At 47.2% G+C, this 14,125-nt stretch overlaps 2 protein-coding genes across 2 annotated transcripts in view; both read right to left on the reverse strand.

Moving 5' to 3' along the window:
• Nucleotides 1-2,970: 2,970 nt before the first annotated feature.
• LOC130022484 (zinc finger protein 883-like) lies at nucleotides 2,971-12,395 on the reverse strand. Its single transcript, XM_056113257.1, has 4 exons — nucleotides 10,415-12,395; nucleotides 9,393-9,402; nucleotides 8,017-8,149; nucleotides 2,971-3,095 (listed from the first exon to the last, which is right to left on the reverse strand). The coding sequence occupies exons 1-4, from the start codon at nucleotides 11,956-11,958 to the stop codon at nucleotides 2,971-2,973; spliced, it is 1,812 nt and encodes a 603-aa protein (XP_055969232.1). The 5' UTR covers nucleotides 11,959-12,395.
• A 41-nt stretch (nucleotides 12,396-12,436) lies between these two features.
• Nucleotides 12,437-14,125, reverse strand: part of LOC130022486 (zinc finger protein 560-like) — a 131,498-nt gene continuing 129,809 nt past the window's right edge. Inside the window, exons 7-8 of the mRNA XM_056113258.1 lie at nucleotides 12,519-12,576; nucleotides 12,437-12,447 (exon numbers count right to left, since the gene is read on the reverse strand). Coding sequence (XP_055969233.1) covers nucleotides 12,437-12,447; nucleotides 12,519-12,576 — 69 coding nt within the window. The remainder of the gene's footprint in view (nucleotides 12,448-12,518; nucleotides 12,577-14,125) is intronic.

Raw genomic sequence — 14,125 nt, forward strand, 5'->3', positions numbered from 1 at the left:
GGCTTTTGGGCCATGCCAAGATCAGAGCAAAGAATGGTCCAGCAGAGAACCTTGACGGTCCAGAGTGAGGGGTGGTTATTTATTTCATTTACTAAAGAAAAAGAAAACACCAATTGTTGATACAATTCTATATTAAAATTGATGAGACAGGGCTGGAACGATAGTTCAGTGGGTAGGGCAATTGCCTTCATGCGGCCGACCCAACTTCGATTCCCAGCATCCCAAATGGTCCCCCAAGCACCACTAGGCTCTGTGCATCGCCAGACGTGACACAAAAGGCCAAAACAATAAATAAAACTTATGAGATAGCAAATTTGCAATATTAATATCAATAGGTGGAGAAAACAAATACATATGAACATTGTTATATCTGGTAGTAGGGTTGGTAAGATTGTCTCATTAATTTTTAAAAGCTTTTGTTGCTTCAAGAGGTTTTTCCCATTTCTATTTGGTACTTATTTAGTCACTTTCCTCCTGGCTTCCATCACCAAGACTGTTATTTACAAGTTAACACACATGTGAATTTCAAATTCCAGGACACTGGCATAACAATAGCCGTGGTGATAATCACCGAGTACCTTTCCCATATAGGATGATGTCACGGGAAGCTTTTCATGCTGGATTCTTAGCTTCTGGGCTGCACTTTTGGAGCCCCCCAAACCTCCTGGTCTAAATAAAACGTGTCTTCCCTGGGGGCATTGTTCTGAACTTGGGGATAGTTCTTCGGGGTCAACTCATCCCATGTGCATTTTACAATGACTACAAAGGTTAGAGAGGCACACAAAGGCCTTCCTACATTGACAAACATGAGCTTTCCCTCCAGTATGTATGTATCGTAATGGTTCGTAACCCTACGGATCGTAAGGGTTGAGGGTTGAGTGAAGGCCTTCGCACATTCCTGACATATGTAATACTTCTCTCCACTATGAATTTTCCTATGCATACTAAGGTTTTAATGTAGAGCAAAGGCCTTTTTAACATGTATGGGCTTTCTCTCTGGTATGAAATTTTCTGTTTAGTAAGACATCAACTCTGAATGAAGGCCTTCCCACAGTCCTTCCATATGTAAGCTGTCTGCCATATGAATTTTTCTGTGATCACTAAGGCTTGAGGACATAATGTAGGCCTTCCTGCTTGCCTTACATACATAAGGATTCTTTCCAGTATGAATGCTCTTATATGTAATAAGGAGTGAGAGGTAAGTGAATGCCTTCTAACAGTCCTTACATATATAAGGATTCTCTTCAGTGTGCGTTTTCCTGTGCTTAGTAAGTTCTGAGTACAAAGTAAAGGTCTTCCCACAGTCCTTACATGAGTAAGGTTTCTCTCCTACATGAATTTTCTATGCACAGAAACCACTGAGAAGGAAATAAAGGTCTTCAAACATTCCTTATCCTTACATGAATAAGTTTTCTCTAAATGAATTTTCCTATGCATACCAAGTCTTGAGGTCTTCCCATATTCCTTGGATGAATAGCGTTTCTCTCCTGTATGAATTCTCCTATGTATAATCAGGTATAAGGATCGATCTAAGCCTTCCCACATTCTTTACATGTCTACAGTTTTTCTCCTGTGTGGATATTCAGATGATCACACTTGTGTGGCGGCTGACTCAAATTGTGTCCGTGCTGCTAACAGTCCTGGGACTTTTCCCATCTGAAGACTTCCTGCCTGTAACAGAATCCCCACAGTGATGCAGGCACCACTGCTCACTCGAGACTGTCACAGTGCCCAGGATCAGAGACATTCTACTGAGGCTGGTTGCTTTCCTGGAGAACAGCAGAGGAGGATTCCGATTATTTCTTGATTTCTTGAGGATCTCCATGTCAAAAAAAAAGTCGAACCCTGCAGATTTAATGTCTAACGTTTCCACCATGCAAATACAATCATCGACACATATATGGCTTTTCCTGGAATGACCAAATATTTTTGCAAGAAGGACATGGGAAATTGACACAAGTGTTGTCTTTAACGTGTGTCCATTTTTTTCTCAACTCAATGAAGCACACTTAAGTGGACATAATTTCTATACAGAAAAAGGAAGCACCAGTTTCAAGCAAATAAAAATACATCCGAGTCTGGGTTCGGTTGTAGCTCAATATGGAGGTCGGGATGCATGTATGAAGGCAAGGCTGAGTCCCCACAAAGCTGAGAATGCAGGGGCCATTGAAATCATCTAACCTAGTTGAATCAATCTCAGGATCAATGAGGATTTTTTTTGTTTATGTTTATATGTTGGGACAGTGTCACACGAAACAGTGCTCATAGTTCTTTGCAACTGGCCCTTAGGAAGCAGAAATTCTTGACCTAGAAAAAAAGACATAAAAGTTGGGACGAGAGACAGTAAAGCGGGTAAGGGAATTTGCCTTGCTCGTTGCCAACCCAGATCAATTCCTGACATCCCATATGATCCCCGAGTACCATCAACAGGAATTCCCAACTGCAGAGCCAAAAGTAAACTCTGAGCATCTCCAGATATGGTACACAAGCCAAACCAAAAAAATAATGAAGGGGCTAGAGCAATAGCAGAGCCGGCACAGCATTTGCCTTGTATGTGGCCGACTCAGATTTAATTTCCAGCATCCCATCTGGTCCCCTGCCCCTGGCAGCCCGCTGACCCCCGACTCCTGCCCAGGCACCTGCAGTTCTCCTACGTGGATGCCAACGGTGCCCGGTGAGCCGCTTACAGCTGACCTTCCTGCCCCTCTGAGCCCAGCGCCCCGCGGACCTTCCCCTGCCTGTGCCAGAACTTGGCTGCCTGGCTGGACGCGACCGCGGGGGGGGGCAGGACCGCGTGCTGCACTTGGGGGGCTGCGGGCCAGGAGCTGGGCCCAACCAGATGGCTGCGGTCGCGCTCCAGGCCCCCAGGATGGCTGCTGGGTCCCCGGAGCGGGGAGGGGGTCCTCATGTCAGCGCGCCGTGCCCCTGGCCCACCCTGCCCGCACCCCTGCAGTTCCGGAAGGGCCAGGCTTAGACCCTGCTGGAATTCAGCGCCCCCAGGGACCGGTTGTGCCGCTTCTGGATGTGGCGACCTCCGGCTCCAGACAGCCCGACCAGAAGTTCGGCTTCCAGCTGGGGCCCGTCTGCTTCAGTAGCTGACAGTCTCGGGGGTCGCAGGAGAAGGGCACAGACGGGACGCACCCCCCCCCACCGCCCCGTGCTGAGGCCTCGAACAGCCCTATTTATCTTCTCCTGCAACTGCCTCAAGGTCAGACAAGAGGAATCTCCTTCCTTCTTTAGCCCCGGGGGGACCCCAAACCTCTCCCCTCCTCACTTGGGGGCTCAGCAGAAGCTTAGCCGGAAGTTTAGCACCCCTGCACCCCATACAAAGGACTTCCAGCTCGGAGCTGATACAGACACCCCAAATCTGCCTCCTGTCCTGTCCCCCCCAAAATCTGGTGCTTCCGGACATCCTTGTTGACCACTGGATTCCCTCCTGTTCAAGGTAGACTGCTCGTTGGCTTCCCAAGACATTTGCAGGAGCCGGGCAGATGGGGGGTCCCCGATTGTGGGAACCAAAATTGGATTCCAGAAGGAAGTGGAACCCCCTGGCGGAGCTGTGTGCCCCCCCACCTCAGCCCAACTCCAGACGCTGCCCCACCCCTGCCTCTGACCCTCTCCCCTGAATCATGTAGCCAGATCAGGAGGTGGAGTGGAGTGGGGTGGAGTGGGGTTGGGGGATGACCCGGGACCCCAGTGGTGCTGCCTTCATTCTCGGGGATCCGTGTGTCAAGAGTAGGCCGCCTCTGGTGAGTTCAATTCACTTACACCTGCCAAGTTCTGGAGGGGATGAGAGAATCCAGAATCTTCCGGCCCTGCCCATGCCCTACTGGGCCTTGGGTCAGAGAATAAACTGGTGAACTGTGTTCGGGTGTCCATGCTGCCTGGGGCCCGCCCCACTCACTCTCTGTGTGGAGGCACACCCAGACGCTGCTCCAGAGCCTGCTGCCCAGAGGAAACAGGATGACACAGGAGAGGCTGTGCCTTCCCACAGTGCGATGTCTCCAACCAACTCGGTTCTAAAGATCTCCAGACCCCAGGTCCCCACATCACAGCACCCCACATTGCTGAGGGTGCCATCTTCCGTCCTGAATTTTGGGGTTCCTATACAAATGAGAAGTCCCATGTCTTCTGTTCTCCATGGAGGAAGGTGGCAGGGGCCAGATTATCACTGTTGCACTGTAGCACTGTTCTGCTGTTCATTGATTTGCTCGAACAGGCACCAGTAAACGTCGATTACGCCATGGGTAGCCTGCAAGGCTCTACCCTATGGGTGGGATACTCTGGGTAGCTTGCTGGGCTACTGGAGGAATCAAACCTGGGTCGGCCGCGTGCAAGGCAAATGCCCTACCCGCTGTGCTATCGCTCCAGCCCTTTGTTGATATAAGCCAGCAAAATAAGATTTTACAAAGTTGTTGAAACCTAAGGTGGTCAAATGTTACCATATATTGGTCAAGGCTAGTTCTGCAGCAGGGAGCTAGTATTGTTAGGGAGCGGATCTTAGGTTGCAGATCGAAATCTCCCTTTAACAACATAGAGACACCAGAGACTGCAAACAGCAAGCAGGGTTTACTGTAAGACTGGCTAGCCAGGGTCCAACCACCACGCAGGTCCGGCAGGTTGGGTAAAGACCCCGAGCTTCTTCAAAGGAGATCTTACATAGACCTTCCTTGGCTGTTACAGCAGAGCCCGCGCATTTCATAGCCAATAGATTTGTAATAACTCATACTTTTCTGATCAATCCATTTTAAAGTACATCACTCCTTAGCCTATAGTTTAAAGATCAGCGTTTGCGTCAGTACTTAGGAACATCCTGGTTTTTAAGGCAGTCCTGGATCTTGTGACATGGGTCTTGTGAGAGACATCTGGTTATCTGGTTTGACCCCCACCCTTCTGGTGACTTGCAACACGGGGCACCTGTATCTGAATTCCTTGCCCGGGGGAAGAAAAACCAGTTATTTTGCAATGCGGGTTCCTGTTAAGCTAAGCTAAATTAATTCTGGTGGTCCATTTTGGGCCTGTCCCTCACAGTATCTTCTTATCAGACATGGGGATAGGCTGCCTTAGTGACACACTTCTTTCTGATATCAAACAGTTAATAATATGATCTTGCATTTTCCTGCCTCCTCTGCTTTGCTAATTCTATTTCTTTTGTTACCTGCAAAAAAAAATCTGACTGCAAAATGGTCTGCTGATGCAAATTGCCATTCACTGGCTATCTTTCCCCACATTCTAGCGTATACTCAGGCCACGTGATGTTACAGAGGTCAACAAGACACTCCTTATTTAAACTATCTACCTGAAGGTTCTTCCAATGTTTCAATAAGCAACCCAAAGTAGAATATTTGGGAATTGATGTAGAATTTCCCGTGTCTCCTAAGTGCCAGCAATAACCTATGAAAAGGAAGGAAAAATCCTAAAATAGGATGATTCCTTGGCAAACTTCTCTCCTGGTAATTTCTCCTAAGGTGCTTCGTCCCCTTCTGCCTGAATTGCCGTGGTTCTAAGGAGTTCCAGCGCGGACATGACCACAACTGCACGCTGGCTTATCCTGGGTCAGAAAATCACAAGCCAGGACATCTCCATCAGTGATCTGCCCAATACCCCAGGCGTCCCTGGGGCCTGCCCAAGCGTCCACATGACCACGGCTTGCATGTGGAGCCATATTTAGAGTGCCTTGGGTTTCCAAGAAGCCTTGCTACTTTGAGGGGAGAAGAGAAAAAGCTCTGCTAGTTCTTAGCTTGCTACTAGTTCCATTGCTTCCAGCTGGCTGGCTTTCTTCCTCAAACTTCTTACCTGCCTTTTACACTTTTTTTCCCTTTTTCCCTTGAATTGCCTAGAGCTAAGCCTGCTGGCTGCCTCCATTAGCATGTGAATTGACCTCTAGCTGATCTTCAGTTTAGACTAGACTGGGTGGGGAAAGGATTTTCTGCCTAGGATTTGATCTCTTGCCCTACATTTTCCAGAACCTTCTTACTAGTGGGTTTTCCTCCCGTTCCTCCCATAGTGAAGGGTGACTATGTTAAGGGTTAAGTATGGGGCAATTAAGGATCAAGCAAGCGGCTTCCACAGCTGCAGTGGTAGGAGAGCCTGTGGGTGCTTGTCTTTTGAGTAAGCTGGGTTCGATTCCAGCCTTCCGATCTTTGTGTGATACATAGCTGAATCTCCTTGGGGGGGGGGGGGGTCAGTGGGTTGACCTAGCTTTGTGTATGAACCTCGAGGGGAGCAGAGGATTGAACCTGGCCTCGAACGAGCAAGGCATATGAGGGACAGGCCCCAAATGGACCACCACCTGTACGGGAGGAGTAGAAAGTCCTTTTTTGACCTGTAAGAACAGTTCGGTTGGAAGAGATCGTACTGCGGGAAGGCACCTGAGCTGCCCTGAAAAAGTTTTAGGGTGTGGGCTGTGCACAGCCTCAAACTTTTTCAGGGCAGCTCAGGTAACCCTATATGGAACCCAGGGTGAGCACAGAAGACGACTGTGCCTTCCCGCAGTACCATCGCTTCAAACCGACCTGTTCTTACAGGTCTCCAGCCCCGTCACCCCACACATCAGCGTCCCACATGTCTGACAGTGTACCTTTCTCACTCCTAGGAGAACTTTGGGATTCATATACAAATGGAAAGCCCCAAGTCCTCTGTTTTCCATAAGGAGAATGGCAGAGGCCAGATTCAACTCCAACATCTCCAGAAGTTTGGGGTGAAGGTACCTGCAGTCAGATGAACTTGGGGTGGGTTAGGTAGATCTTTTATTTAAAATGGTAATAATGAGCCTTGGCAGCCGATCTCCTTCCCGGGAAATTCTAAATACACCAATTCTGCTGAGGATTTTTTTTCTTTTTGGGTCACAGCCAACGATGTACAGAGGTTACTCCTGGCTCTGCATTCAGGAATTACTTCTGGAGGTGCTCAGGGGACCATATGGGATGCAGGGAATTGAACCCGGGTCAGGCAGGTGCAAGGCAAATGACTTAACTGCTGTGCTATCGCTCCAGCCCCACTTCTGAGGATTTTTAATTTTTATGGGGGTTTGGTGTGGGCCCGCGAGGATCTGGGGACCATTAGAAATGCCTAGGATTGAACCTCATCTGCCACAAGGAAGGCAAGTTTTCGTTTTTTAAAAATTTAAATTAAAATGTTATGTTCTCTCTCTGAGCAAGGCAAGTTCTAACCCCTCTCTGTTTATTCTCTGGCTGAACTACTTAATGAAAGTTTCCTGTAATTGTCACCCCACAACCTGACACCCCAAATTTCTGACGGTGTTCTCCTCCCATTCTGTGAGAATGAGGGATGTGGAAGCAAAATTCATCTCGGTACCCCATTAAGGTTGCATCCGAAGGAATCTACCGACATCAGATTGCGGATGCTCTGATTTCTTTCCTTTTTTTATGTTTTGGGGGTCACAGTTGACGATGCTCAGAGGTGACTACTGGTTCTGTACTCAGGAATGACTCTTGGCATAATTGGGGGATCTTATGGGATACCGGGGAAGGTACCCAAGTCTGCAGAATGCAAGGCAAGTGCCCTAAGGGCTCTGCAACTGCTCCACGCTCCAGGCTGCATGCTTAATCCTTAATTACCCCACACCTGAGGCATACAATGGCTTTAGCCAGAAGTAAATTTATTTAGTAAAGGAAGAAACGCTCATAGGGTGTTGAATGCATTTGGCTGACCCGGGTTTGATATTGGGCATTCAGTATGATCCTCCATGCCCACCAGAAGTGATTCCTGAGAGTAGAATCAGGAGAATCTCCTGAGCATCAACAGTGTGCCCCAAGAAAGGAAGAAAGAAAGAAAGAAAGAAAGAAAGAAAGAAAGGAAGGAAGGAAGGAAGGAAGGAAGGAAGAAAGAAAGAAAGAAAGAAAGAAAGAAAGAAAGAAAATAAAAAGAATGGAAGGAAGTAGAGAAAGCTATCTGCATGGCTTTCCAAACATTCCAGCCAATCTGAATCACAGACTCGCACGGCCCCTAGAAGCCCACACGGATTTCTCTGGGCATGGGCAGCAGGCCCAGCACCTCTCACCCACGGCCCACAGGTGCTGCAGGTCTTCAGCATCACAGCCCCGTAGAGCTTCCTCTGAGACACATCCAGGCACGTCCACTCCTCTGTAGTGAATCTCATGACCACATTGGGGAAGGTCACCACGCCCTAAGCCGGTACACACAGGGGGTGGGACTGAGACCATCACACCCCATCCTATGGGGCCTGAGGATGTGATACCCCAGCGCCCTCAAGGAGCTCAGGGCCTACCCTACTCCCCACTCCCATTGGAACCAGACTCCACTGACATTTCAGGGTGAAGGAAGCCAGGTCTACTATAATGACACTTATACTAGAAAATTCCTACAGGTACTGGACTTGCACACAGTCACCCCTGGGACAAAGCCAACGAACACTGCTCTGGTGAGCACTGCAGAAAGTAACAACCAAGTACAGACCCAGCAGGACCCAAAACAGAAGCAACACTGGGTTGGACCAAAACACTAGACACCCCCATGCCACACCTCCACATCCCCTGTTCTAGGGATGAGAGGGGACACTCAATGTCCAGTGAGCTACTACTCAAAGCTGTTGTGGATGTAGGACTCCTGGGTTGGCCACATAAGGCAAGCACGCTACTCACTGTTATATGGCTCTGGCGATTTCTAAGTAAATTTCGTCCCAGCACACTAGGAGTGACCCCTGAACAAAGCTCCCCTTCCCCACACTCAAATATCTTCCTTTCAGGAAACAAACACACAAAAAACGTTTACTGATGTAGTCATTCTAAGAGCCAGTATTCCCCAGTGGCTTGGTCAGTGAGGGATAAAGAGAAGGCAATTGGTTGCAATTGAACATGAGAAAGTAGAAATTCTTTTTTTTTGGGGGGGGGGGGAGTAGAAATTCTTGATAAGAAAAAAAAACAATATTGGGTTCGAAATCACCATAAAGCGGCTAGGATGCTTGCCTTGCTGACCCAGGTCAAACCTCCGCATCCCATATGGCCCCAGCAGCACTGCCAGTATAATTCCTGAGCTGCAGAGGCCAGGATTAAGCCTTGCACTTCGAGGAATGTGTTCTCACCACTTCCAACACCCCTGAATAAAAAAAGCTACTGAAACTACTCCAAAGAGCAAATTTTCAGTGGCAAATAACTCTCACTTGTGCGGAACACCCTGATGGCCCTGCCCAAGCATGTGAGCCAATGTAAGTGACACAGGGCAACTGTGACCCATTCCTTTGTGGGGCTGCCGACCTGCCCCTGAACATATCTAGAGTTTCAACAAGTGTTATGTCCAGGCCAAAGTCTCCAAGACAGGGTTGCGTGCAATCCCGAGTAGGCCAAGCCCCCCATCCTCTGCAGGTTCCTTACACCAAGGCCAGCAGCCTCTGCGCTTAGCCACACGCCCACCTTCTGTTGCCTATCACAGACCTGGAGGTGATCATGGCCGCAGGGGCCCCTCAGGATCACACACTCACACCCACAACCCCTATGTCTAGGAACAGGCCCCAATACACCCCTCAAAAGCTCTGCATCACCGTAAAATCTCCGCCACATCTCAGGAACCACATGGATATCCAGAACAAGTAAAAAACAAACGCAGAGGCACTCCTGAAGCTGGTGGGGCCTACTGCTCACAGTTCCAAAACAGGGAGGCACAGGGTGTTCAAGCATCCCAAAACCTAACACAGGAAGGCCTGAAGAATGAAGGTTTTCCTGTTTTTCCACATTCAAATGATTCAGTGCAGCATCGTGGTAGATTTCTGCAATAATTCCCAATAACCAGCACCTCTGGGCCAAGCCAGAGTCAGAGCAAACAATGACACAGTGGTGAGCTGAAACAACTCCAAGCAAAGGGTGTTTTTGTACCTGTTTATTTAGTCAACTTTTTCCTGATTTCCATCGCCAAGACCCATTATTTACAAGTTAAGAGACACGCAAGTCCAGGGGCCGGAGCGATAACACAGCAGGTAGGGTGTTTGCCTTACCCACAGCCGACCCGGGTTTGATCCCTGGTGTCCCATATGGTCCCCCAAGCACTGCCAGTAGTAATTCCTGAGTGCAAGCCAGGAGTAGTAACCCCTGAACATTGCTGGGTGTGACCCAAAAAGCAAAAAAAAAAAAAAAAGAAAAAGAAAAAGGAGACACGTAAGTCCAAGCACCAGGACACTGGCACAGCTGTGGCCCAGGTGAAAATCAGCAGGTACCTTTCACTGATGTGAAGAGAAGGCTGTCCCAAGCAGGCAGGCTTGTTTCCTCTTGGCTGCACACATTTGTAGCACACCTGATCCTCTTGTCCAAAGGAAACTTGCTTTATTGAGCGGGCATGTTCTAACCTTAGGGACTGTTATTAAGGGATCAGATCAGTATGAATTTTTCTGTGTACTAAAGCTGGAGGGGAACATGAAGCCCTTCCCACATTCCTGACATACATAGGGTTTCTCTCCAGTATTCTCATATGCAGAGTAAGGGAAGAGCGCAGAGCAAAGGCCTTCCCACATGTCTGACACTGATGAGGTTTCTCTCCACTGTGAATTCTCCTGTGCTTAGTAAGGTACTGAGATTGACAAAAGGCCTTCCCACATTCCTTGCATATGTACGGTTTCATTCCAGTGTGAATTCGCCTATGTAGACTAAGTTTTGAGGCTCTAGTAAAGGCCTTTCCACATTCCTTACATATATACGGCTTCTCTCCAGTGTGAATCCTCCTATGCACATTAAGTACTGAGCCCATAGAAAAGGCCTTCCCACATTCTTTACATTCAAACGGTTTCTCTCCAGTGTGAATTCTCCTATGTACAGTCAACGGTGAGGATGAAATAAAGGTCTTCCCACAGTCCAGACATACATAAGGCCTCTCTCCAGTATGAATTCTCATATGCAGAGTAAGGTAAGAGCGCAGAGTGAAGGCCTTCCCACAAATGTGACACTGATGAGGTTTCTCTCCACTATGAATTTTCATGTGTGATGTAAGACTTGAGGACAGAGTGAAGGCCTTCCCACATGTATGACACTGATGAGGTTTTTCTCCATTATGCATTTTCATATGTTTAGTAAGGTGTGAGGGGAAAGTGAAGGCCTCCCCACATTTCTGACATAAATAAGGTTTCTCTTCACTATGAATTTTCCTGTGCTTATTAAGATGCCCAGATTGAGAAAAGGTCTTCCCACATTCCTTACAAACATAAGGTTTCTCTCCAGTATGAATTCTTAGATGACGAGTAAGGCCTGAGGAATTAACAAAGGCCTTCCCACATTCCTTACAAACATAAGGTTTCTCTCCACTATGAATTCTTAGATGAAGAGTAAGCTCTGAGCAATAATCAAAGGACTTCCCACATTCCTTGCACATATATGGCTTCTCTCCAGTGTGAATTCTCCTATGTAGAGAAAGTTTTGAGGATTTATTAAAGGCCTTCCCACACTCCTGACATATATATGGTTTTTCTCCAGTATGAATTCTCATATGCACAGTAAGGGAAGAGTTCACAGTGAAGGCCTTCCCACATGTCTGACACTGATGAGGTTTCTCTCCACTATGAATTTTCATATGTGTTGTAAGACCTGAGGACAGAGTGAAGGCCTTCCCACATATATGACACTGATGAGGTTTCTCACCACTATGAATTTTCATATGTTTAGTAAGGTGTGAGGCAAAAGTGAAGGCCCTCCCACACTTCTGACATAAATGAGGTTTCTCTTTACTATGAATTTTCCTGTGCTTATTAAGATGGACAGATTGAGAAAAGGCCTTCCCACATTCCTTACAAACATAAGGTTTCTCTCCAGTATGAATTCTTAGATGACTAGTAAGGCCTGAGGAATTAACAAAGGCCTTCCCACATTCCTTACATTGATAAGGCTTCTCTCCACTATGAATTTTCATATGATTAGTAAGGCAGGAGGGATAAGTGAAGGCCTTCCCACATGTCTGACACTGATGAGGTTTCTCTCCACTATGACGTTTCCTGTGCATAGTAAGGTACCTTGATTGAAAGAAGGCCTTCCCACATTCCTTACAAACATAAGGTCTCTCTCCAGTATGAATTCTCCTATGTATAATAAGATCTGAAGATTGATCGAAGGCCTTCCCACATTCTTCACATACATGTGGTTTCTCTCCTGCATTTATGTGAATATGGTCACAATGGGGTAACCCTTGATTCAAGTTTTGTCCTCGCTGCTGACATTGCTGGAATTTCTGTCCACTGTAGGTTTCTAAAGGAACATCAGGATGCTGAGAACAAGGGAAAGATCCCCCACAATTCTTACACTTGGATGGGGTCAGTACATAGGGAATTTGCTTATGGTTCTGTTGGTGGGAAGGACCAACTATAAACAGTGCCCCTCTCCCAAGGTCTATGGGCTGCGCTACTGGGGGGGATTGGGCTCGAGGTCTGAGCAGAACAGACTGTGTGGAGCTTCTCCCAGGGGAGAGCTTCATTGGAGCGAGGTCACTCTCTTCCTTCCAATCACCCTCAGAGGACATCCCGCCTGTATCGCCATCTCCATATGGATGAAGGCAGGATTGCTCACTCAAGAATTTTTCACAGTGAGCAGGATCAGAGGCATTCCACTGGGGCTGGATGCTTCCCTGTAGAACAGCAGAGAAGGATTCCAATTACTGCTCTATTTCATTGAGTCACTGTTTCTAATATAACTGAGTCGGCAGTCTCATGTTCTGATTCACCATCCTGTGGTATCCTGTGGCCCTCTGGTACTTTCTGGACTGATGAGTGACCCTCATGCCCATTAGACAAATAAATGGGGCCATGGTTGGTTGGGAATCAGGAGCCGTTAATTCTTCTCACAGCATTAAGAGAAATCATGAAGGCTGAGGGGGCAGCAATTACACATAGATGTGGTGGAACAATAACAAAAACAATGTAAAGAAATGTAAAGAAACTTTTTAGGGGAATTCCCTCTAGGACATACACCCAAGGACAGAATATCATCTGGGGGCTCCAGCACTCTAGATTCCTCTTAGGGGATCTGAAAAGCGCGGGATTCCATCTAAGAGTGTATTGCTTTCTCCTTCCTTTTGCCGGTAATCCACTTAAGCAATCATATGAAATCTACTTCTTTACAATATTTCTAGTCATTTTGTGTGAGCAAAGTAAGAAATACAGGCTTTTATCCAGATCCTAGATCAAGCTGAAAGGGTGGCTTTTCCTGGGAACATCTCACTATGTTTCGCACACTACACTTCAAGTCAGGTTACTTTTTCCTCACTCCAACAGGGAGTTTATTCAGTTTTTTTTTTTTCAGTCAGTTTGTTCCATGACCGTGCTCTTAATTTATCATACTTCTTTTGGCGCTTAGGCTGTCCCTTTCTCGAAACCAGAGTAGCTCTGGGCTTGCCAGGATCCATCCAAGTTCCTTGCTACGACCCAGCTTTTGGGGTGTTAGGAACTAAGGGCAACTGAGACTTAAGCCAAGTGCGTATGATAAATATCCAAGAGGAAATATTTTTTGGAGTCAATTAATTCTGTAGGAATTGGGAATGCCGGGTGGGGTGTAACTCAACTAACCTAAGTTCCCTGCGGGGGAGAAAGAATAAACCAATGTGAAACCTCAGAAGCTTAGAACTAAACTCCAACATGGAAGTTGTGCTTTCTGACATTCCCACCACACGAATCCACCATGTGTAGGGATTTTCCATGGAAAGTCATGTTTCTGCAAGGCCTACTTGCAAAACTGACCTATGTGGGGGTCATTAAGTTCTGTAAATTATTTTCATCTCAATGAACAGACATATTAAGTGAAAATAACTCTCTTTGCAGAAAACCGAAGTACCCGTTTCCAGAAAAAATAAGAGATGGAAGTCTGGGTTCAATTCTAGATCAGTGTAGAACCCCAGATGCATGGGCGAAGGCAACGCTGCATTCCACACAGCTGGATGCCTTACAGGGGCCACATAAGGATTCCTCTTTAGCATCAATGACATTTTTGTTCGTTTTGTTTTCTTGTTTGTATTTACTTGGGGGTGGGCCACACCAAGGAGACCTCAGGGCCCAATGCTGCTGGGGATCTGGGGACCATATGTGCTGGAAACCCAGATTCCTATCCCCGGCAAAGCAAGCGTCCTTTCCACTGCATGTTAAGGAGGGTCTACAAACCAGTTCCTTGAAACAATCTAACAC

Source organism: Sorex fumeus, unplaced genomic scaffold (assembly GCF_029834395.1).
Source record: "Sorex fumeus unplaced genomic scaffold, SorFum_2.1 ptg000019l, whole genome shotgun sequence".
In the NCBI taxonomy this organism is placed as follows: Eukaryota; Metazoa; Chordata; class Mammalia; order Eulipotyphla; family Soricidae; genus Sorex; species Sorex fumeus.